Raw genomic sequence first — 25,265 nt, forward strand, 5'->3', positions numbered from 1 at the left:
CACTGTGTGTAACTGATATAAGTTAGAACTGACATGGTTCTCAAGTGTCCTGAATTATATAATTTGTAGGTGGTATTACTGTAAACAAGTTTTTTAAAGTATATTTTATGGTGAGTTTCCAACTCTAGCTGTTTCTGTTCCTTAGATAAATAGTTCAATCATCTAAATATTTTCATTAGACACTTAATACTGAAGAAACCTTATTCTTAAAATGTTTATTTTTCTTCATCTCCGTTTTTTGCTTTCCCACTTATGTGCCTGACAGAGCAAGCCTGACGACTTGTTTTTAATCTGGGAGGAGAGACCTACTATTGGCATGAGTTCTAGTCCATGAAGCATCATGCTTGTCTTTCTCAGTGTAATTCAACTAGGAATGTACTTTGAGTCTTATTTAGTTGTCTCTGCTTCAGGATGCTTTCTCTGAACTCTCACTGCTGAATCCGTAATATTTTTAGTCGTATAAATCCTGTTTAAGATTTTTTTGGGACTCTGGACTTTGGAAAACAAACTGGGGGTTGCAGAAGGGAAGGGGGTGATGGGATAGGGTAGCCGAGTGATGGGTATTAAGGAGGGCACATGTGGTGATGAGCACTGGGTGTTATACACAATTAATGAATCACTGAACACTACATCAAAGACTAATGATTCACTATATATTGGCTAATTGAACTAAAAAAAAAGATTCTCTGGTAGCATAAAATTTTATCTGGTTAGCATGTGTCGTAGTCTGTTTGTCATAACAAAATACCATAAACTGTTCTGGAGGCTGCAAGTCCTAGATCAGGGTGCCAGCTTGGTTGGTTTCTGGTGTAGACTCCCTTTCTGGCTTGTAGACAACAACAGCTTCTTGACCTGTCCTCTCATGCTGAAGAGAGAGAGACACACACACAGAGACACAAAGGCACACTCATATATACGTGAAGAGAGCGAGAGAGTATATATGAACTCTCTGGTGTCTCTCTTCTTTTATAGACATTAATTCTATCATGAAGACATCGCCCTCATGACCTCAGTTTAATCCTAATTACTTCCCAAAGGCCCTGTCTCTAAATACCAACCATCACATTGTAGATTAGGACTTCATATGAATTTTGAGGGGACACAAATATCAGTCTCTAACAATATACAAAGTCAATTTTAAGAGTATTATTATACAGAGAAATGTAGCTGAAAAACTGTTATGTTGAGAATCATAAAGTTTGTACAGCAGATTAATCTTTATGATTACACTGATTAATTATAAACCTATTGTAGCAGTCGGATTGGGAATTATGCTGCAATAATTACCCCAACCCCAAGAGCTTAACACAACAGAGGTCTGTTTCTCCTGCTATACATCCACTGTAGGTCAGCAGAGGGTTTCTGCTTACTCACCTGGGACCCCGGCTGACAGAGCAGCCATCTTAGACTTTACCAGTGCACGTGCCAGAGAGAGAGCACACTTAGGGTCTCAAACTGGAAGCTCCATGCTCCAGGTTAGAAGCAAAATATTTCAGCTCTGCTAAAAGTCACTGGCCAGAATTAGTCATAAGGTAAGGAAGTGGAAATATTTGGAGGGTAGCATGAATACTTGGCCATTCCCTTTATCCTTTAATCCAATCAACTATAAAATTCTGTCTTTCAGAAGAATATTGCTGGAAAAATTTACAAATAAGATCCTTAAAATCTGCAAAGAATAAAATATGGTAACATGATATGTTGTTTGCATATTTGTTGTCATTTTCAATGGTATCTGTATTCTTTTTAGGAAGCTATTAACATCACATTGGATCACAAATGCAAAATTTTCCAGGCTTTAAATGGAGCTGTAGGTATGCTTCCTAAATACTGAATTCCTTATGTATACAAATGAATACCTGTGTTTTCAACTGTGTTTTCAACTGTCTGTCCTTTGTCTTATCCATTTTGGGAGTATGATTAAGGTTTATTGTATAGATATTACCACTAAAAAATAATGGACTTAAGGGGGCGCTTGGGTGGCTCAGTTAAGCCTCTGCCTTCGGCTCAGGTCATGGTCTCAGGGTCCTGGGATCAAACCCCTCATCAGGCTCTCTGCTCAACAGGGAGCCTGCTTCCCCCTCTCTCTCTCTGCCTGCCTGTCTACTTGTGATCTGTCTCTCTCTCTGTCAAATAAATAAATAAAATCTTAAAAAAATAAAATAGAATAAAAATTAAAAAATAATAGACTTGAGCTTAGCTTGATGTAGTGAAATTCATTTATTTAAAACATGTCCTAAGACTAGTGCAAAAAAAGATAAGCTTCTAGCTTTAGGTAATTTAGAATTTAGTGTTTCACCCTCTGGAGACTGTAGATATGTTTTTAAGTTAATTATACCTTATTATTACACATTTTTCAGTATAAATTCTTCATATTGTGAATTACTAGGAGTATGAGTATTAGAGTACTTTACCTAGCTGAAGGTAACTGGTAACCAGGCACATATACTATAGACTGTGTGGGTGTTTGTGTGTCGGTGTTTTTGTGTGCCTATGCATGCATGCCTGTGTGTGTTTTCCTTGATAGACATATATCTTAGCAAAAATATACTAATACTTCAATTTATTAATATATTAAAAATAAAAACACATTAATTCATTAATGCATTAATACTTTAAAAATACATTGCAATTCAGTACAACTCTTCAAGGCAGTTCATACGCTATAAAGTTTCTCAGGATGAAAGCATTTAGTTTGTAATGTTTAGAGAATGTGAGGAAAAGAACTGGGAAACACCACCTGACCTGTGTATTCCTGGAATTGGCATTAGGCCTGATTTTCAAGAACTGGCAATGCTCTCAATGATGTCCAGCTGTGGAGACCTTGCTTATGTCTGGCAGTGTTCTATTTCCCATATTTATGTTGTTATTTTCATCATAATAACTTTGAAAGGCAGGCAAGGATCCCATTTCACAGTTGAATCAATTTAATTGTTTAGTTCATCCTGGATCACATTACTATCAAGAGTCCGGGGGTGGGGGCAGGATTACAAAGAAGCTTTCCTTCTGCCGGAAACCTCGGTGGCTTAGCACTTCAGTTTGCTGGTGCCCGCTGCAGTGATTGAAGTGCTCTCTGGTGTAGCATAGGCAAAATTCGTAGAAGTGTTGTGGCATGTGGAATGGCAGTTATGGGAAATTCTGTAAGAACCAGAAGATATAGAATAATGTACACACATGTATGTATATATGAATACACACACATTTCAAATGACTAAAATCTGGTTTTTCTTAACCCAGATGAAGTTGTTCTGAAATTTGAAAATGGCAAAGCCAGAGCTAAAAATGTATTTTATGAAACCTTACCAGTGGCAGTTAATGGAAATGGACCCACCAAGGTGAGTCACAATGATTTTTCCCCATTTCTTTATTTCTGGGAGATAGACTTTAGAGCAATACATAGAATGTCCTCTTCTCCTTCTCCTTCATCCCCATCCCTTCCCTTCTTCACCTGCTCCCCGTCCTTTCTTTTTTAGTGTCTTTTAAGAGGCTCTATTTTGATGCTAGCGATCTACTGGCTTCATCTTTTACCCTGTAAATTATGTGGTTTCCTTCAGATTCATCAAATTGATATTTCCTAAGCAAAGTGATATCTTTTCATTCTGTTTTTTTTTTTTTTAAATACTTTTTTTTATTTATTTGACAGAGAGAAATCACAACTAGGCAGAGAGGCAGGCAGAGAGAGAGGAGGAAGCAGGCTCCCTGCAGAGCAGAGAGCCTGATGTGGGGCTCGATCCCAGGACTCTGGGATCATGACCTGAGCTGAAGGCAGAGGCTTTAACCCACTGAGCCACCCAGGCGCCCCTCATTCTGTTTTTAACACATTTTAATAATAACAGCAAATGAGAGACTAAGCCATATTTCCCTCATACAGGATCTCCTATCTGAATAGGAAATGTTCAGGTCTGTAAGTCACCATTTTCTTGCTTAACAACTCTGTTGAGATTGAGGTGTAACTTTTTATGGCTGGAAGCTTCTTGCACTTATGTTATACAAAGGTTGCTGGGTTATAATTGACAAAGACTTAATGTGACTAATGAAATTTTGGATCCTTTTCAAATATATATGATTGAGCTTGCTGAAAATGTTATTGAGAGAAAAATTCATGTTTAGTTTGGTAGTTATCTATCTATCTATCTATCTATCATTTAGGTATCTATTTCACAAAAACTGTGCTTAAAGCGGTGTTCTGAGATACTGAGATGCCTAGTTTACTCATAAGTCCCTAGAAAAGAGATTAACAGATCTGCGCTGTGGGAAGAGGGAGTAGGGAGATGTTGTCTGCTGTTTCAGAGGACTGAGTAGTCTGGAATTCCAATGTAAGCTACATGGATGGGAAGAAATGCGAGGGGAAGCCCATACTGGCAGCTTTTCCATGATCAAATTGGAAGAAGTAGATTCCTCTTCTGCTCTAGTTAATCTTTCCGCCTTGCTTTTTGTCCCATTCCAGTCCTCCTGCAAATCCCTCTTGCTGGGTGCAGTAAGGACTCTCAATCTTGGATCAGTTCTCCTTGCTCTATCCTCTCATACTCATCATCATTTTTAAAGATCCTCTAGTTTTTCTCATTTTAAAACAAAACGGAGCCAGCACAAACTAAAACATCCTCCTCAACCCCCTTGCCTTCCATCCTTGCCTGTCTCCCGCCTCTTCGCAGCCACATTCTTTAAAGTAGAGACAACTAACTGCCGCCTTTGTTCCTCTTGCCACCATACCAGGAAATGCTCCTCTGACATCTGTTGTGACATACTTTTCAGCCCTGATTTTTACTTTACCCAAAGATAACATTTGACCATGTTCATCCCACTTGGTCCTCTTTCTCTTTGTTTGCACAATTCTCTGCTGGTTTGTCCACTAGTTTTCTGGCCTCTTGAATCTCTCTCTTTTTCTCTCTATTAAATCTAAAAAATCTAACACATTGTGTGTAGGGGGTGATTCGGGGGTGGTTGGGGCATTCCCTTTACTTAGTTTAGTTTCAGTGAAGCATTCCACAGGTATCCATCTGAGACATCTTCCTTTTCTCTTCTACACAAATTCTTGGCTAATTTGCTTCATTCCTTTATCAGCAAATCCTGTCTTAATGTTGATGATTTCCATTCCCTACTCCCAATCCAAGAGCTGTTTTTTTCTGACTCCTGTACGTGGGGGTTTGTCTAATAGTCTCAGCGCCATTGACAGCTTCCTTAGTTCATGCCACCTGCGCCCTACCACCCCTCACGTTCCCCCACCAGGAGCCTGGAACTAGGGCATTCTGCTGAAACAGAAAGCCAGTCACATCACTTACTTGTGAATGCCCTCTGTGGACCTCAGGGTAAAGATCCAAATTCTCAACTGGTTTTTAAGGCTCTTTTTAAAATTTCACTCCTGGTTTAGTGGTCGCCATTACATCTACTCCCCCTCTCCTGACCCTACAAATATCCACACATACATTTCTCATACTCATTCTCTCCCCCTTTCTCTCCCTCAACTCCTACCACACTGAATTACTTTGAACTTCACAAGTTTCATGTTTCCTCTTTCTACAAATCGTCTGTATCTGCCTTTCATTCACATGAACTGCCTTTCATTCACATCTTTGGCCCCAATTCCCACTTACTGTACCCACCTACTAAATCTTCTTCACCTTTTAGATGTCTAAAAGGACTAAAGACTTAGGACTAAGGACTAAAGACTTAGGTCTCCTGCATACTTTTATAATATTTGGAACGTCCTCTGTCACAGTGCATATTGCCACACACTGGACAGGGATGGAATTTACTTGTTTTTTTGGTCTCTCTTACTGGGCCTTTAGCCTAGGAGTTATAGAAATCATGTCTATCCCATTTACTTTTTGTTTCCCCAGGGTCCAGCCCATGTCTGGCATATATTAGCCTTTCAAAAAAATGTTAGAGTTTAGAAACAATCTAAGGACCTAGCATTATTCTTGGGAGTGGTAAGACAGATGATTTTTTGGCAGGGCAAAAATTCATAAAATTGAGGTGGGTCCTGGAACTCTCCATAAACAGATAAACGGACAGATTTGTCTACGAAGCACTTTACAGGATGTGTGTGTGTGTGCATGCACGTGTCTCTTTTAGCTCTCTGTCTGAGACCCGTAGTTCCAGTTAGGCTAGGGCTTTTGCACAACCAGACATCTTTTATAACTAAGTAGGGTGCTGCTTCTTCATTGTAATTTTTTATTCAAATGTAAATTCATTGTTTTAATCTCCTCATCCTTGCCCTTTTTCTAATATCTTATATTTTCCTAGACAATCATGCACTTTATTAAGGTTTTAAAATATACTTCCATAAAGTTGAAACAGTGATTATCTTAATTTCCTCTTTATTATGGTTCATTCTCATTACCAGTCCTAATTTTGTGATTTTGTGCTTTTTCCTGGATTTTTAAAGTTAAGTTTACCTATTGATTGATTTTTTTCCAAAGAAAAATATTCTGAGTTCATTCATTGAAGTTATTGTTCTTATTAAAACAAAACAAACCAAATGTCCGTGTCTTGAAAGAGGGGGCTTAACCTTGAGACTTCAGCTGTTGCGGGTAAGGCCTGATATTCCGTGATCACAATGTCATCACAGTGCCTTTCCAGTTCCCAGGATGATGCTACCCGGAATTTTGCAGAGTGGCTAATTTCGGACTTTTCATAAGAAAAGGAGCCCTAACCTCAGTACATTTAGAAAGACCTGGTCTAGGTCTTCTAGGAAACATTCTCAGTTTGGGCTATCACAGTTTCTGGCATTTCAAGCCATGTGAGGAACCTGGTATATTTTCTCTGACATGATCCCATCTCGTCTATATTCCTGGGATTCTATTTGGCAACAAAGTGAAGTAAATTTTTTTTATTATAAAAATTAGATTTGTTATGGACATTGGGAAGGGTATGCGCTCTGGTGAGTGCTATGAATTGTATAAGACTGATCATTCACAGACCTGTACCCCTGAAGCAAATAATACATCATATGTTAATTTAAAAAAATATACTTATTATAACAAAAACATCTGAGAAAAGATCATGTAAATAAACATTTACTTTATGTTAATACCTTATTTAATAATATTATGTTAAAGTTAGAGGCACATGAATATATCACATTTTCCCCTGCATCCAGGCTAATGGGGGAAGAAAGCAGATTATTCTCTAGATACAAACTTGGTTTTTTTAGTCATCATGAAAGGTAAAAGGATATTCTGTATGAATTTTTGTAAGTTAATTTTACTTATTATTTTATTTAGTAAAGGGTGATTATAATGTCAGTGTCTTTCGACCATAACATTGACCTAACATAATATTTAAGCCATTTTTTTCATTTAAAAATTAAACATAATCTGTAAATGATAAATTGTTTTTAATGTGTTTGTGGACTGAAGTTATTAAAGTTATTTTCTCTAAATCTCATGCTATTAAAATTTTTAATTATAATTAAATTGTATATATATAATTTTAATTAATAAAAAAACACTTTATTCCACTAACCTACACTTTGATATTGTTTTGTTCATGATTTCTTTCAGTTTTTATGTCCTTTCAGTCTATATCTATAAGCATTATACTTTTCATTTGTTTTCATAATGATGTGTAAGTAATTTTGTGTTTTTAAGTAATATTTTATTAAAGATATGTTCTTTAAAGTTTTATTTTATTTAAAATAAAGTTTCATTTTATTTGAAATATGTTATCTACATAATTAATTTCATACTTGGTTAGATACATAGAATCTGATATAAATAAGTTTTTAGACAGAAACTGATTTCTGGCTGAAACTTTACTTTTTATGCTTGAAGCTCATTTACTGTTAGTAACACATCATAAGATGCTTACTTTAATACCTAACCTTTTCTTTTAAATATCAGATAAGATACATGTTAAGGTAATCATGAAATTGGTGGTATTTTTATAGAAGCTAAGATTGAACAGAAGAAGATCCAATCACCTAATTTGCACATGAAAATAAGCATTTCTGAAACTAACTTGCAATAAAAATAGGGATGTTAATCTTGTACATACTTGGTCACTATAACCTTGAATAATTGGATGATTTGGAGGAAAGAGTGGTAGAGAGAGAGAAAGAAAAAAGAAAAGAAAAAGAAAAGAAAAGATTGGTTGGAAAAGTTTCTCTGCCAATGAAATGACATCATTCCTGGAAAGGGTTTGATAATTGTGCAAGAAGGATCAGGAAAGTACTACCACCTAGTAGCTGAGGACTGCCTGGAACAGCCAAACTACAGAAACAGTTTTCTGAACTTTCCAAAGCTGCCAGCATAAATGTCTGCAGATTTTAATGAAGAAAACAGATGTAAATGGAGGGGGGGGGGTGTTGGATAACGTCTCTGTGTGTAGTGAGAGATCCAAAAGAGAAAGGTGTCCAGTCAAAAGTAATGCTTTTAAAATATCTTAATTATCTATGAAAATTAAATTGAGTTAAAAAATAGAAAGTGGAATGGTTAAAAATAAAGTCTTAATTCTGAAAACTAAAAGTAACGCCTTTTATGCTCTAACCTTTTAAAAGAGATTGATCATTTTCACATTCACATAAGCGTTCTAATAGATTGATCAATAATTCATGAAATAAATATTTAATTAAAAAAAATTTTGTTATTTGTTTATTTACAGCATAACAGTGTTCATTGTTTCGGCATCACACCCAGTGCTCCATGCAGTACATGCCCTCCCTATTACCCACCACCTGGTTTCTCAACCTCCCACCCCCCCACCCCTTCAAAACCCTCTGGTTGTTTTTCAGAGTCCATAGACTCTCATGGTTCATCTCCCCTTCCAGTTTCCCTCAACTTCCTCTCCTCTCCATCTCCCCATGTCCTCCATGTTATTTGTTATGCTCCACAAATAAGTGAGACCATATGATACTTGACTCTCTCTGCTTGACTTATTTCGCTCAGCATAATCTCTTCCAGTCCCGTCCATGTTGCTACAAAAGTTGGGTATTCATTCTTTCTGATGGAGGCATAATACGCCATTGTGTATATGTACCACATCTTCCTTATCCATTCATCCGTTGAAGGGCATCTTGGTTCTATTTTTTATGAGATTTCTGAGATGAGGAAAGTGCCAGTCTTTATACATTGTTGGGAATTCTAGATATGGCCAACTATTTAGGGGATTTTTTTTGTTTGTTTGTTTTTAAGATTTTATTTATTTATTTGACAGACAGAGATCACAAGTAGGCAGAGAGGCAGGCAGAGAGAGAGAGGAGGAAGCAGGCTGTCCGCAGAGCAGAGAGCCCGATGCGGGGCTTGATCCCAGAACCCTGGGATCACGACCTGAGCCCAAGGCAGAGGCTTTAACCCACTGAGCCACCCAGGCGCCCCTGGGGGATGTTTTTTCTTCCTTAAAAAAAAAAAAATTATGTTTCCCACTAGCCTTTAAAAAAGGTTTTTAAAATTTCTTCTAGAAATAATGCTTAGTACAGGATCCATTTTCACATGAATCTTTTTTCTTCCTTCAGAACCATATTATATAGAATGTGAATGATTAATGTTTGCATTTGTAATTTGACAATAACAAAACTTTTGTTTTTACTATAGAGGCACATTAGAATGACCACATTGACTCTTGAAATGTCATTAATGAATTTCATGAGTACATATTTCCTGCCTTGTAATTTGTTTCATGAATTATCATGTAGTTCAAAAGAGATGTGAATGAGTTAATTTTCCCTGTCCTATGGTCGTACTCTACAGATTACACAAAGATTTTCTCATTGTAATGAATACTGTACTATTTCAACAACATTTGTTTTGGTTTTAGTACAGTAGAAATATTTGGATGGTATCTGAAATATTTGAGAGGAATCTAGAAAAATGGTACTAGACTAATTACCTCATCTATTCTGAACTGGAGGATCTCTTAGGGTCTTACGAAGCTAGAAAAATCCAGTTAGCACATCCGTACATTTTTGACCATCTTTAATATATTGGCACTTTTTTCTTTTGAGTTTATCTCACCTTTCTAATGAAAAATTAATGATTTTATAAGCATAGTGACGATTTTACGTGCTTCCTTTTCACGGTACTATAAAATCACAGCTAAAGCTAATTTGCTGCAGCTTCACTGTCTTGAGGTAAAATAGTTTTTGAAAAGAAACAAAAACATAAAAATTTAAAAACTACAAATGTTCATACAACTTCAGGTATTGAAATTGCAGTAGAAAAGTGTGCTGATTTTTTAAAAAGTAAATCAGAATTTTCCCTATAATGTTTACACTCTAGGAATACTCAGGATTTGTTTGAGGTCTCATATTTTAGTGTTTATGTCTCTCCTCTATCTTCATTTTCTTCTCCACCCAAAACACATACAAGCGACTCAGATTTTACAAATGAAGTGATTGCCGGTAGATGCCTGAGGAGAGGGGAAGATGAGTTACAAAGGAGATGCTCTGAGTGGTCTGAAAAAGAAGGGTAGATGGGGAAGCAGTATTGTACTTCAGTTTACTGTTCATAGGATTTGGGGGAGGGGGCAGTAATTAGGACTTTGTTCTAGATCTGTTCTAATCTGCAAGCTTTCTTTTCCTGAAGTCAGTGCCCCTGAACCACTGCCCAGAAGCCTAGTTTATAGCCGTAGGTCGCAGAGCTTCCTGGAAGAGTTTAGTGCCTTTTGGTGATAAGGTAAATATATAACACCTGTTTTGTGTGGTGATGGTTGGCAAGAGATTAACTGGCACTGGCCCCATCCACTGCGGATGTCTGCACTAGGTCTTTCATCATATTTATCTTATTACCAAGTTACAATTCCCATGACTGCTCTTATCAGTGGTGTTTTTGCTGAGTCTCATTAACTCAATTAAAACTGTGTTCCATTATTTGACATATTACTTAAATTCTGTCTCATCTGGTATTATTTCTTACATACTGAAATAAGTGACCTTTGTGATTTGTAAAGCATTTTTTGGCCTTTCTAGACAAAGTTTGCCCTGATTTTATGATTCATCGTCTGGAGAGAATTTAGTTCAGTGTATACCTCTAGGTGCTAAATGTCAGCAGAATTATTAAGGAATCTACCTAATGCAGAAACCCTACTTTGAAGCTAGATGTTTATGGAATGAAAGCACATTGATGGGAAAGGCTTACCTTTCTTCATATAGTTTTTCTTCATTTACTAGATTCTCCTGAACTATTTTGGAAACTATGTACCAAATGCGTGGACGCAGGATAATGGCTGCACTCTTTGTGATCTGGATACCATTGACTTATCAACAGTAGATGTGAGTGGAATTGACTGTGTGTGAAATGTACAAATAAAAAGCACAGTGTCATGAAATGCAGTGATTTTTCAACAGAAGCATGTTAATTTATAGTTTTAGTGATATGGTAGATAATGGATTTATAAAGCCAAAACATGATGACTCAGAAAATTGCTAGATTTGTGTGTTTCTGAACTGTTTTTGAAAGTAAAACTGGCTAGTAATTGATCCCAACAAAAGAGACTTAGTTGTTAATATTTAATAGCTTGTTATGATTGGATGCTCTTGTTTTATTTGAGTCTGCTAACTTAATCAAAACACTGAGAAAAAAATGCTTTAGCATTTGTATTGACTAGTACTTTCCGTGCTTGATTTTCAAATTTGATGATTTAAAAAATAATATATGATTATATAACTAAAGAACTTATTTTAAGTATTTGACATAAAGTAACTCAACTAAACTTCACAAAATCTCTTAAGTACCATTATTCAGTTTTACAAATGAAAAACTGAAATACATACAAATTAATTAATTTTGCTTAAGGGCACCCAGTTTTTATAGGTGTTAGAGGTGGGATTTGAATGTAGGCAGTCAGGCTTTAGACCCTGTATTCTTGACCACTGCAGGTACATATTATATACCAGGCACGGTGCTGTATGTTTCATAGACAATTATAGCTGTAGTTTATCTTTTACATTTTGAGGGTAAAGGAGCAATTAGAAGTAATATTTACCTGTAGAACATTTTGATGCATCCTTCTGTCATCAACCAGAGCAGTTTTAGGATATCTTATAGTAACATTTTTCTTCCAAGAAATTACTCATTACATGGAAGACTTATTGTATGTATGAACAGCTGGATTCTAGGGATGATTTTGTCATTAAGGCTGATTCTTTCCTTCATTCATCATAGGTTTATTGAATTTCTACCACATGCCAGATAGGTAGAACCAATATAAGCAAAAATAGAATTCCCAGTTATATGGTCTTGGTAACTCCTGGATCCATGTGAATATAAAATACTCTCACTGGAAAGAACTGAAGCTCCTGAATTAGTTTCTATGCTTATCACTGTCTGAAAGGAGGACAAAGAGTAACTTGTGCACATTTAGGAGCTTCTGAATAGAGCCTTACTTTTCTTAAAAATAAGACTTTTTGGCTGATCTCTCAAATAACAAACTGAATATTTCCTATCCAGAAAGAGTGCCAGAATATTTTTGAATGAAGCAGCACCGTGATGTTTAAAAATTCATCCTGATCTTTTTTGCAGAAAGTAGTGTTGTTCTTTGGAGGGAGGGTTAATGCTTTTTATCTGTTCGGTCTTCTTTTACATAAACTTTCTTGTGCAAAGATAGAAAAATATTTAGTTAAATTAAATTTTAAAATATTTACTTAAATTAAAAAAATTTTTTAGTTTTTATACAGTAGGGATATAAAAATTTAAATTACGTAGGTAGTTAAGATCTCAGGTCTATCATATTCTTAGATATGGGCCATAGGCAAGTTTCCTTCTGTATGAAGAAATATTATATAAATAGTATTTTATATGTATAAATTATATATACTATGAAGGGCTAAGCCTTCAATATATGTTAGCTGTTGTATTACCATTAATATATAAAACAAATTTAGATCGATAATAAAAAAGTAGTACATTGAAACCCTGATCTTTACCTACTAGTTATGTATTCTGAGTTGCTTAATTTCTGTAAATCCCATTTTCCTCATGTGTAAATTCAGAATAGAAGTAATTCTAAAGTTATTATGAAATGTATTATTTCATTTAATAAGGGAGAGTTGTAATCTTCTTTTTACTTATTTCCCCTCTTAAACTGAGAACTCTTAGAGGGTAGATATTTTGTCTACCCTCTAGCTGTTTGTATTCTTTTATTCAGTAATAAATATTTGGGTAAGTGAATAAATTGATAAAGAAGTACAACAGTATATAAGATGTACTTCAGTGCAAACAAATATTAAGTTATGATCCTGGTAACAGAAATATATGAGGCATCCATCATGAAAAGATGGGAGAGGAGGTACCTAATTCAGTACATACATATATGATACTTCTAAAAACCTTTAATCTTTAAATTTAGGCTTTAAGACATGTTTTAAAAAGGCATTATAACAAAATCTTTCATATAGTTTTGATAATAACATTATTACATGGTCATTTACTTATGTTTTGGTCTTCCCCAACCATTTGTAAATTTTTTAAGCCAGGAATGTTTTACTCCTTGTCATAAATGTTGCTCATCATAAGGATGAACAAATATAATGAATATTTCAAGAGTTCTCATGCAATGAATGAAAGATAAACTATCCTCTAAAACATAACCAAAAAGAATTTTTAAAAATCTATAGAAATAGATTGAACAAGATAAACTATGTTAGTGAAAGAAAATAGTTTTCTTATGTATATAATAATGAAGCAAAATTAAGTACTATCCATAAAAGGAGATTAAAGGAAATATTTAAAGATAAAGATAAAGGCTCAAGATCTCCATGATTGCTTTATCTGAGCTATAAATTAAATGCTGAATTTCCAAGCCATAGAAACCAAAAGGGAAACACAATTAGCAATCAGACTTCTTAGATGAAGATGGTAAGTAGATTCAGATCTGAAGGACATTTCTTTAAAAACTATCATAAAGGAAGCATTAAATGGTAGAATAGGCAATTTCCTTTATTACTTTTATGTAATAAATATGATAGTGAGTTTCCTCCTCAAACTTAAATCATAATGTCAAGATGTGATTGAGTAAATCACTTTGATGGGGGCCACAGGAATGTATTCTAAGTGTTAGACAATTGCCAGAGACAATTAAATTTAGCAGATTATGTTGAACTCATACTCCTAATATATTTTATGTTTCATTGATTAAGACTTAAATAGAATTTAGAGTACATCCACACTAGTAATAATTTGCTTTTATGTTTGCCATAAAACAAAGGTCCATCCAAAGGTAACAATAGGAGTTTTTATTGAACAACCAACCCCTTTCCTACCTCGATTTCTGGACATATTGTTGACACTGGATTACCCAAAAGACGCACTTAAACTCTTTATTCATAACAAAGTAAGTATTTGAGAAATGAATATTTTATGTGAAAATTGTTTTTGATCTTCTTTGGAACTACTTGCTAGTATTTATTTATGTCTAAAATAACCCATTGAGCTAAATACAGTGGAGAATTTGCAGGGTAATTACTGCCCAGTGTTTTAGGATCTAAGGATTTTAGAGTCTGGAAACTAGTATCACAATATTGGAGTGAGTCCCATGAAACCCAATTTTGTAGGCCCAAAATTGTGGAATATCAGCTACTTTCATATGGTTCATCTTAATATAGAAGTGAAGAAATGCCAAAGGTCCTCATATTCCTTTGCCTTTGGGTTAGTTCTAGGACCTTAGATGGAACTGGTCATTAAATTGTTTGCAGCTTAAGTTAATACTGTGACATCAGAACTGAAAATAGCTTCCAGATATTGTATTGTTTTGGTTAATCACACAATGGCCTTCTCTTCCCCAAAGGATTTTGATACTGTCATTTCCTCCAAAAATAATCAGAACCTCCCCCAAACCTCCCACATATAATCTAAACTTAAAGACATTTTTCCTCAATATTTTCCCATTTACTTGTCTCTTTCCTGTTAAAACAATTGACACTTAACATCTTCTAGAAAAGTACAATAACTATGAAGTATGCATTTTCTCTTTTGCCCAATGCTTTTTGTTTAACATAGTTCTTTCTTCTTAATGTAATGTCAGCTTATCATTTGCCTTTTCCAGAGAATATTTTAAATTTGCAGAAAAACAGCTAAAATTAGTTTAAAAGGGTGACTCATTTAGCATTTGCTTTGTAAAATGTGTCATGATACATTTATTTACATTGAAATATTTTGTTTTTATATATTATGTCATTATATTTATGTCTTTCTCCTTTCATAGGACCTCGTGATGAGAGGGGATTTTGTCCTTTTTTTTTGTATAAAATTAACTCTGTGCAGCTTTTATGCTATAAGTAGTTTTAACAAACTGAAAAGCTTTCAAATAACTTAGTGAAACAATATACAAAAAGCTCTGAAATGCTCTAATGTTGGACACACATCATCTTATCTAAATTTTAGCATAGTTGAATCATAATAATTTGAAGAGTTTTATGTTCATGATTTCCTATTATATTTCCTTATCAATGAAGTTTTGTTAAAGTTTACCTACTTTTTGTAAAAATATAATTTTATATATGACTATTCATTTTTCCCTCTGGCTTCAGAGAGTATTATAATACCTCTTTTATAAAATATGATTATATTTATAACTTAGATTAATAGCTATTAGGTTTAATAGACTTTTTTTTGATATTGGGTATTTTAAAGCACATGTCTGAAATTCTCAGGTCACAACCCATTTTTCCTTCAAGTCAGAAACATTTTGTAACACTCAGGATTTAAATATTTCTTCAAGTACATGTCCAGGAGTAGATGTTAGAAAAATTTTGTAGTATCTTCTATTTATAGATATGTATATGTATATGTACAGATATACAGATATGTATAGATATAGATTTATTGATATGTATCTGTTTTAGATTCTTCATGTGATATTTAGGTGACATTTAAATATAATGTGTTTGATACAGGTTATTTTATCTGTAATTGAGGGAATATGTTAATTGTGGAATTCACAACTTTGAATATGATGCCAAACCTACATATGAATACTTCTGAATACTTCAGTCATCCTATTGTCATTACTAATTTTCCATTTTTAAAATATGTTACAGGAAGTTTATCATGAAAAGGACATCAAAGTATTTTTTGATAAAGCTAAACATGAAATCAGTACTATAAAAATAGTAGGACCAGAAGAAAATCTAAGTCAAGCTGAAGCCAGAAACATGGGAATGTATGTTTTAATCAATTTAAATTAAGTAATTGCTACCAAAGAAATGTGAAGAAAAACAACTTTTCTTCAAAATTAGTATCCTGAACTTGAGTGTGTCAACTCTGTGTGTGTGTGTGTGTGTGTGTGTGTGTGCATGTGTACTTGTGTATGCTCATGGGCACACTCTACTATTATACTATTTCTACATTTGTGTGTATTTACTTGTAAAAGGCAATGGAAATTACATACATAATACATATAGATATATATGTAGAGAGAGAGAGAGACAGATATGGCTAAGAGTCAACATATTTAATCAAACTCTTAATTGAATTGCAGATCAAGATTTAAAAAAATACTCCAACAGGGGTGCCTGGCTGGCTCAGTCAGAAGAGCATATGACTCTTGATCTCTGGGTCATGAGTTTGAGCCTTACATTGGGAGTAGAGATTGCTTAAAATAAGATATTTAAAAAAATTCTTAGACAAATCAATAGTATGATTGCAGTAGCAGTGATTTAAATGTTTACTATCTGAAGATTATGTGTGGTGAAAATGTGTGTTTCAGATTATGGGGTGTGAAGGGTATTCCTATTTTCTAGTCACCTACTAATCTAGATAAAACTATAACCCTCCGAAGAAAGTTTTAGGTTCTTTGTTTAGCCAGATTACTAGTAAAATTCTGGTTATAATAAAGCAGTCATTTTTCAGTGATTGTTAATTGAATATGCCAGCCATGAGTTAAGAGCTGCTGAGAAAAAGGTGAATAAGTCATGTGACTTCTTTTCAGATGTTCTCATGTGTTGTGGAAGCTCACGGGACTGAGTGATGGGTAGTGCCTTGTGTGAGAATAAAGATATAGGCAGGAAAACAGGCCTCAGAAAGACAAAACTAATGGTTCCATAATTTATTCATTGGAGAATACCCTGGATCCACATTTGGAACTTATTTTCTCTAATTTTTTTTAATATACTTTGTTGAATCTGGCTTCTTTGGCTCAGTACAGTGTATTTTCATTCACTCTGGTCAATACAGTTATCAACAATTCATTCTTTTCATCACTAAGACTCTGTCATATGAATATACCACAAATGATTTTATACTTTCTGAGTGATAGAATTAGATCATGTCCAGTTTGGAGCCACTTGAATAAGATTGCTAATGAAGACTCCTTACTAGAAGTCTATGTCTATGTGTATGTGTGTACATATTTTGCTTCAGTATATTTTAGGAAAATACCCAAGAGTAGACAAACTAGGCCATAGGGGTAGAGTAAATGTATGTTTAACTTTATAAGAAGCTGCTAAATAGTCCTCCAAACCATTTGTCAACGGTTAATGTTGCCCATCTTTTTCATTTTAGCTGCTTTATTGGGTAACAAAAATATCTTACTGTGATTCTAATTTAATTCCCTAACAACGAATTCCCTATGAAATCTAAGACAATATCCCTATTTATATATTAATTGGCTATTTGTATATATTCATTTGTGGACTATCTGTTGAAGTCTTTTGTGCCTTTTTGTTTACATTGGTTTGTCTTTTTTGTTGTTTATTTGTAGGAGTTCATTATATAATCTGTATACAAGGGGTGTGTGTAATATTTTGTGAATATTTGCTCCATTCTGTGGCTTAATTTTTTACTTTTTAACCATGTCTTTTGAGGAGAAGAAATTTGACTTTCAATAAAATTCCATTTCTCTCTCTCTTTTTTAAATTTTATGCTTTGTGCTTTTTGGGTTTATTTTCTATTTAAGAAATCTTTTTTATTCCAATGTCATGAAAACATCCTTTGGAATTTTATAAGCTTTATTGTTCTAGCATTTACGTTTAAGATGTTTCAGTCTACAATTCATCCTGAATATATTTTTTTGTTTGGAGTGAAGTAGGAATCAAATTTTATTCTTTGCAAAAGGAATTCCAGTAGTTTCAACACTCCTTTTTATTTTAAGGCTTTTCTTTTCCTATTTAATTGACTTGGCTTTGGTCAAAAATCAATTTACTGAATATTTATGAGTGATTGTAAACTCTCTACTGTCTTCTGTTGATCTTAGATCGATGCCGCACTATTAGAGGGATTTATATTAATCTTGAAATCAAGTAGTGTAATTCCTTCAGTTTTTTTTTTTAAGATTTTATTTATTTATTAGTCAGAGAGAGGGAGAGAGAGTGAGCACAGGCAGACAGAGTAGCAGGCAGAGTCAGAGGGCAAAGCAGGCTCCCCGCCGAGCAAGGAGCCCGATGTGGGACGATGTGGGACTCGATCCCAGGATGCTGGAATCATGACCTGAGCCGAAGGCAGCCGCTTAGCCAACTGAGCCACCCAGGCGTCCCATTCCTTCAGTTTTTATTCCAAAATAATTTTGGCTATTTTATTTTTCTTTTATTTATGTATTTAATTGAGGTATGATTGACATATATTAGCTTTAGATGTACAACATAATAATTCAATATTTGTATACATTTTGAAAAATGATCACCAAAATAAGTTTAGTTGCCATCTGTCATCATACATAATTACAAAACTTTAAAAAAATTTTTCTCTATTTGTTTGCACAAAGTTTTAGCAAAGTTTCCTCACTGCTGTCTTACATGACAGTTGTGTAGAAACAAATGTGGAATAGGGATACATACTGACAATGGTGGAAAGTGGTAATTAGATTCAGCAGTGAGGGAGCGGAGCTCAAAAGGTGAGAGCCTCATATGTAGAAACCATTAATACTTGGAAGCATCCTGTGTACCAAAATTAGTACTTTCCTTTTTGTTGCTGATGATAATGCTATAGACTGTACCAAGAAAAACATGTATCATAGTCCATGACCCCTGATAAGAAGCAGGGGAGTAAATTTCTTAGAAAGAATTCCATGCAAATCAAGTTTAAAAAGTATTGACAATACACATTTGTATCTCCAAGATATTTGTATATCTAAATATCTGGTTATCAATTATCAGCAATAATACATTTGTATCTTCAAGATTCACATTTGTATCTCCCAAGTTTCACTTAAAGCTGAGTTGTTGAATAAGCGAGATTTTGCACTGTGTGTATGTGTATGTGTGCAAAAACCATTTTGATTTGTGAAAAAAAGTTGTTGATAAATATATTGAAATAAACTATGTTTCCCTTTTAGAGAGGTCTAAGTACTAACTTCTGAATTCTGACTGGGTCTTTTATGCCTTAAACTTTTTAGTACCTTGAAAATGTATTACACTTGACCTAAAATTTTTAGTGTTGATCTCCATATGAGTAATTGGAGTTGATATGTTGATAAACTGACCATTTTGAAATCTAAGACACTATCCCTTTGGAGACTGTCTTACTATTTTGATTAGAAGAATATGGTAGAGAAACTTTATTTTATATATAAGCTTTATGTTGACATTTTTCAACTAGCAACTATTTGTTTTATCTAATTCTTATTTCTTTTTCAATGTTAGGGATTTTTGCCGTCAGGATGAAAATTGTGATTATTATTTTAGTATGGATGCAGATGTTGTTTTGACAAATCCAAGGACCTTAAAAATTTTGATTGAACAAAACAGGTACTGCATAAGATTCATTGTCAATTTATTTTTAAAATGATAATCACTTTCTGTGTCTATGTGGACACACTATGCTTACAATCCTGTGTTTAGTGAATTAAAGGAAATCACATGAAGTTATTTTCTGTGCATTATAAACTTAAAATTCTGATTAGTTTTCTTTTAAAGAAGTTAAAAGAAAACAACCTGATGAAAATTAGAAGTATTTAATATTAGTTACAAACACAAATGCAATGTTTATCAATTATATTTGCCTATTTTTCTGTTAAAAGTAATATGAAATCATGATATATATGTAAATTTGGAATTTTTAAATTTCTGTACATATTTTTGAAGTAGAATTTCATAAAACTTATGACCTAAAAAGTTACTGCAAACAGAGATCTAAGTTATTAGAATTTGAAAGAAATTTCAAAGATCTGTGATTTTATTTAGTATCAAACTAGTAATTATTGTTTGGCAGTGACTATTTTTATTTAATGAAATTGAAGTGTGGAAAAAATCATCTATATCAGCTTATCATGATATTAATCATTATTTATTATATTACACCTATTGCTACTAGTAGTTCATTAATCCTCCTACTAATATCCCACCTTTAATGAGCGCTTACTAAATGCCAGGTGTTGTTTTTAAGTATGTTTACATATATTAATGCAATTATTTCTCTTAGCAAATAGTATGGTTAGCAGTGAAACGTTAGAATTACTGTTTTTATTTTGCTGAGTAAAATATATGAGAAATCTGTTATGCTGTACTAATCTCTATATGTCATGATTTACCAATTTGAGAATTCAGTTATTCAAAATCTAAGACTGCTTAGTATTAATCTATATATACAGTCCCACTGTATATCTATTAATTGCAAGCAATTTTTCAAAACATATAAATAATGCTTTGATCATTAAGTAAGGAAGAACAGGCTACCTTAGAGATATGGGATTGAGTTGCAATTTGTGATTCTTAAAACCTAGTGGAATTCAGTAATATTTTCTTGAATTTGCACTGTTAATTGCCTCTTAATTTGATTTAAATTCAATATTATGGAATGTACATTTTTTTTTTAATTTTAAAAGATTTTATTTATTTATTTGTCAGAGAGAGAGAGACAGCACAAGCATGGGGAGCAACAGGCAGAGTAGGCAGTGGAAGAAGCAGACTCCTTACCATGCAAGGAGCCCCATGCGGGACTCAATCCTAGGACCCTGGGATCATGACCTGAGTGGAAGGCAGTCGCTTAGCTGACTGAGCCACCCAGGCATCCCTGAAATGTACTTTTTTTAGATAATATTTATATGTTTTTATTATATGACACTTTTGCAAGTACTTGTTCTTACAGTGAACTATTTAATGAATTCATATTATGTATTTAACATATATATATATATATATCCCTTTAATGTTAATCTAATGTTTTAAACCTTGTAAAAAATAAAATTCCCTCATAAGTAACTCAGCTGCCCTCTGGGGCCATTGCCCTTGAAAGGCCAATAAAACTTAGGATATTTTTCCAATTCCATAAATTTCTGTTACTGATCAAAGGTTTAGGTTCATATGAAATTTATGGTTCTTGCTTCTGTATCCAAGCATATAGTTTTCGTAAAGAATTTGCATACAACAAAAATTTGTGAGATTTAGCAGACTTGACTGAAGGTTAGAGGAACAAGGGATGGATTGCATCTTAGGGCATGTAGCTTTCCAGCATTTCATCAGCTCTCTTTTCCCATCTCCACTATTCACTGCCTTACTCCAGATTTTACTCCTTCAGTAATGTAGTGTAATTCATCATCCCCCACTGCTATTCTGATAAAGTAGTTCCCCCTTAATCGACAGGGGATATGTTTCAAGACCTCCAGTGGATGCCTGAAACCACAGATAATTCCAAAGTCTATATACACTGTTTTTTCCTATACTTACAGACCTGCAATAAAGTTTAATTTATAAATTGCATAAGAGATTATGCACATAAGAGATTAACATAATAAGAGATTAACATAATCTCACATAAGAGATTAACAGCAATAATAAAAATAGAACAGTTATAACAAATACTGTAATAAAAGTTATGTGGATGCAGTCTCTCTCAAAATATCTTTTTGTTCTGTACTCAACGCTTCTTGTGATGATGTGAGATGATAAAATGCCAATGTGAGGAGATGAAGGGAGGTGAATGACGCAGGCAGTGTGATTTAGTATTAAGCTACTGTTGATCTGATGATTCATCAGAAGAAATCATCTTCTGGACCATGGTTAGCCCTGGGTAATAGAAACCATGGAAAGTGAAACCATGGATAAGGAGCTTTACTGTATTTCAGTACTCAAAAACGTTGAGGGGTGCCTGGGTGGTGGCTTAGTGTTAAGTGTCTGCCTTTGTCTTGGGTGGTGATCCCAGGCCTGGGATGGGGCCCCGCATCAGGCTCCCTGCTCTGCTGGAAGCCTGCTTCTCCCTCTCCAACTCCGCCTCCTTCTGTTCCTTCTCTTGCTGTATATCTCTCTGTTAAATAAATAAATAAAATATTAAACAAAACAAAACAAAACATTGAGGCACACTTAAGATGGATGTTGATTTCCATTTCTTTGCCCAACCTTCTTTGGAAGGCAGCTGGGATTATAAATTACAAGATTTGTTTTTCTAGTATATATTTGATCTTATCAGTTATCACTATTGAATTATTCCTTAAATTATTATAATATATAGATTCTAATTTATATGATAATTTCTAATATTATAGATATTCTAAACAAAACAAAATTTAAATGTTTCTGGTTTATATTTCCTTTTAATAGGAACCAGGAAAAATAACAAAAATCACTATTTTGAATGATCTGTATTTACAGACTATGTTTCACTTTTCTGTAGGTAAGGGAAAAGGCACCCCTGGTGCTCACAGGACTGGAATATAGGTTTTTTTGTGGCAAATACCTGGTTTATAAACTTCCTCATGGAAGAGTTGGGTGAGCTTTTCTTAAAAATTGACACCACTATAATTCACTTCATTTTTAAAGTAATTCTAGAAGAATCTCAGAATTACCTCATTTGGAAAGTGTTGACACATTATAAATCAGATTTTCCTAAGAAAAAAATCTGACATATTTTGAATTTGTAACTTGTGCTTGTCTCAAAGGAACTACTTTTCTGGTAGGTAGTCAGACAGGGTGCTATGGCAATTACCCTCTGTTTTGTTTTTTTTCTTAAGTAGTTGAAGGGCCAGAAGAATGTCCAGTATTGCCAGGACTAGCACAACCCATTTTAAAAGTTAAAAAAAAAAAAAAAGGAAACATACTTTAAAGTAATTCAGGACTTAACTTTAGGAAAACTGGCCTATTTACAAATATCTCAGCTCATCATTATTCATTTTTTTATTCAACAAATATTTATTGGTACTTCAATGCACCAGGGATTGTTATGTCTTCTCAATGACAATGAAAATATTTTATTTCATTTTGTATAATTTCTGAAATGCTTAAAATAATTAAATAATTAAGGTAATTTGACTTAGTTGGATATAAGTAAGTACTTTTCAAAGTCATTTTTATACTTGTATTCACATTTTCAATGACTTTGCCTTTCTTGTTACTCTTAAGAAACATCATTGAAAATCGGCAATGTGCTTATTTAAGAAAAAATGGAAATTCCTGTTTCTCTTTTATTTTACTTTTTTTTTTTAACTCATTACATAGGTATTAAATGAACTTTAGTGGTGCACGTATTGTGCTAAGCCCGAAACAAAATTCTGTGGTAATTTAAGAATAAATAATTACTTGGATTTGTTTTTCCTTTCACGCTGTCTTTAGAAAGATCATTGCTCCTCTCGTAACCCGTCATGGAAAGCTGTGGTCCAACTTCTGGGGAGCCTTGAGTCCTGATGGGTACTATGCTCGATCTGAAGATTACGTGGATATTGTTCAAGGGAATAGAGTGTAAGTTACTTGGTTAGTCTTTTAATGTAAAGTGCCATAATCTCTAAATGTGGTCTTGTTCACATTATCTGAGTTTTTTTTCCTCTTTTCTTCATGATTAGTGGAAATCTGAAAACCTGGAGACCACTTGGGATCCTGAAATACTAGTGTAAAATAATATTACAAAAATCTGTCATTGAAGTTCTAAATCTTCACAGGAAAAAACTTAACTGTTGTGGAAAATACTAAGAGATACTACATGGTAGGTGGGAGTAGCCATGAGACAGTGTCAGAAGACTAATATTATTTAGTTAAAAGTTTAGAAAAGGAATTTCATTTAGCTCATCTATTGGCCAGGATGAAGCCAGGATGAAAGTTATTTTGATGGCTTTTAAAATTTACAAGTGAACAGCACCTCCCCCACCCTCCACCCCACCCCAGTTGCTCAGTCATTAAGCCTCTGCCTTGGCTCAGTTCATGATCCCAGGAACCTGGGATCAAGCCCTGCATGGGTGGAATAGGGGTGGGTCCCTGTTCAGCAGGAAGCCTGCTTCTCCCTCTCCCACTCCCCCTGCTTGTATTCCCTCTTCGCAGTCTCTCTCTCTTCAAATAAAGACATAAAATTTTAAAAAATTAAAAAAAAAATTACAAGTGAATAAACAAAATCAATACCAAAAGCAATGATTTACCTTCTAACATTTCCTACTGCAAGAGTTTTCTATGTAACATAGCTAATATTCTGCTTTAAAGATCAATTTCTTCACCAATATCTGATTTCCATTTCTAGAATTTGAAAAGAATGTACTTGCTACCTATACTTGATATTTATTTCAGAGACAACAGTTGATATTTTTAGACTGAAAGATAATCAGAATTGAAATAATTTTTTTTGCTAAGGTAGTAATAAAGTGGAATGTTGTCCTTTCTCTTCATACAGATGATGAACCAGAGTGACTGAGATGTTAAAGGCTTTGCCTAATTTCTCAGATATATCAGCCCAATTAAAAAAGGAAAACATTCTTTCATGACTAAAGATATGTGCCTCTAAATTTAGAATAAAAGCCCCACATACTTTTTGATGAATATTTGAGTATTAAAAAGATGTTTTAGTTGTGAAAATAGTGATAGTAGATTTGAATAATATGATAAAAGCTTTTTTTAGCTGCAATTAGCTGAGAAAACACTGTTCAGATCTTACTCTGTTGTTTCAAAATATTTGATTGTCTCTGGGATGATTTGTGTAGACAAAATGCCTGATATTGTCTGTGGGTATAACCGAAATAAGTAAGGGTTCACAGAAGTAGAATACAGAATTAATGTTTCCTTTAAGTTGCTTTAGGCACTCGTGATATTTTGCACAGTCTTTTGTCACTGTGGTTTAAAGTATAAGGAAAAGAACATTGGAGAGGTTTTTGATCTAGTTTATACAAAAATGCACTTCGTGTCCAAAAGCTACATGAAGGAATGACATCTTATGACATGTATGCACACGGGTATGCGTGTCTGTGTGCATTTCTTCAAAACTGAGATACTGCATACTCTGCCAATGACAAATTTCTGAGTTCAGATGATACACTGTGTATCTTTTATGGCTATTTCCCTTGAGGTTCATCTAGCAAAACAAAATGAAATCATATTCCTTTTAATATCTAACTACATTTCCTTGGTCAAAGTCTTTCTTTTCTGTTTCCTAAAAGCAACAGGCCTATATGCCTTCTGGCGAAACCTTACTCACTATTCTTAGGAAATGAGTCAC

At 34.0% G+C, this 25,265-nt stretch overlaps 1 protein-coding gene across 2 annotated transcripts in view; it reads left to right on the forward strand.

The window, feature by feature from the left end:
* The window catches only part of PLOD2 (procollagen-lysine,2-oxoglutarate 5-dioxygenase 2), a 96,766-nt gene that overhangs the window by 60,575 nt on the left and 10,926 nt on the right, over nucleotides 1-25,265 (forward strand). For both annotated transcript variants that reach the window (XM_046002161.1, XM_046002162.1), the window contains exons 6-12: nucleotides 1,748-1,811; nucleotides 3,235-3,332; nucleotides 11,102-11,203; nucleotides 14,137-14,262; nucleotides 15,968-16,089; nucleotides 19,505-19,609; nucleotides 23,405-23,530. In XM_046002161.1, the coding sequence (XP_045858117.1) occupies nucleotides 1,748-1,811; nucleotides 3,235-3,332; nucleotides 11,102-11,203; nucleotides 14,137-14,262; nucleotides 15,968-16,089; nucleotides 19,505-19,609; nucleotides 23,405-23,530 (743 nt within the window). The remainder of the gene's footprint in view (nucleotides 1-1,747; nucleotides 1,812-3,234; nucleotides 3,333-11,101; nucleotides 11,204-14,136; nucleotides 14,263-15,967; nucleotides 16,090-19,504; nucleotides 19,610-23,404; nucleotides 23,531-25,265) is intronic.

This window comes from Meles meles, chromosome 4 (genome assembly GCF_922984935.1).
Source record: "Meles meles chromosome 4, mMelMel3.1 paternal haplotype, whole genome shotgun sequence".
Classification (NCBI taxonomy): Eukaryota; Metazoa; Chordata; class Mammalia; order Carnivora; family Mustelidae; genus Meles; species Meles meles.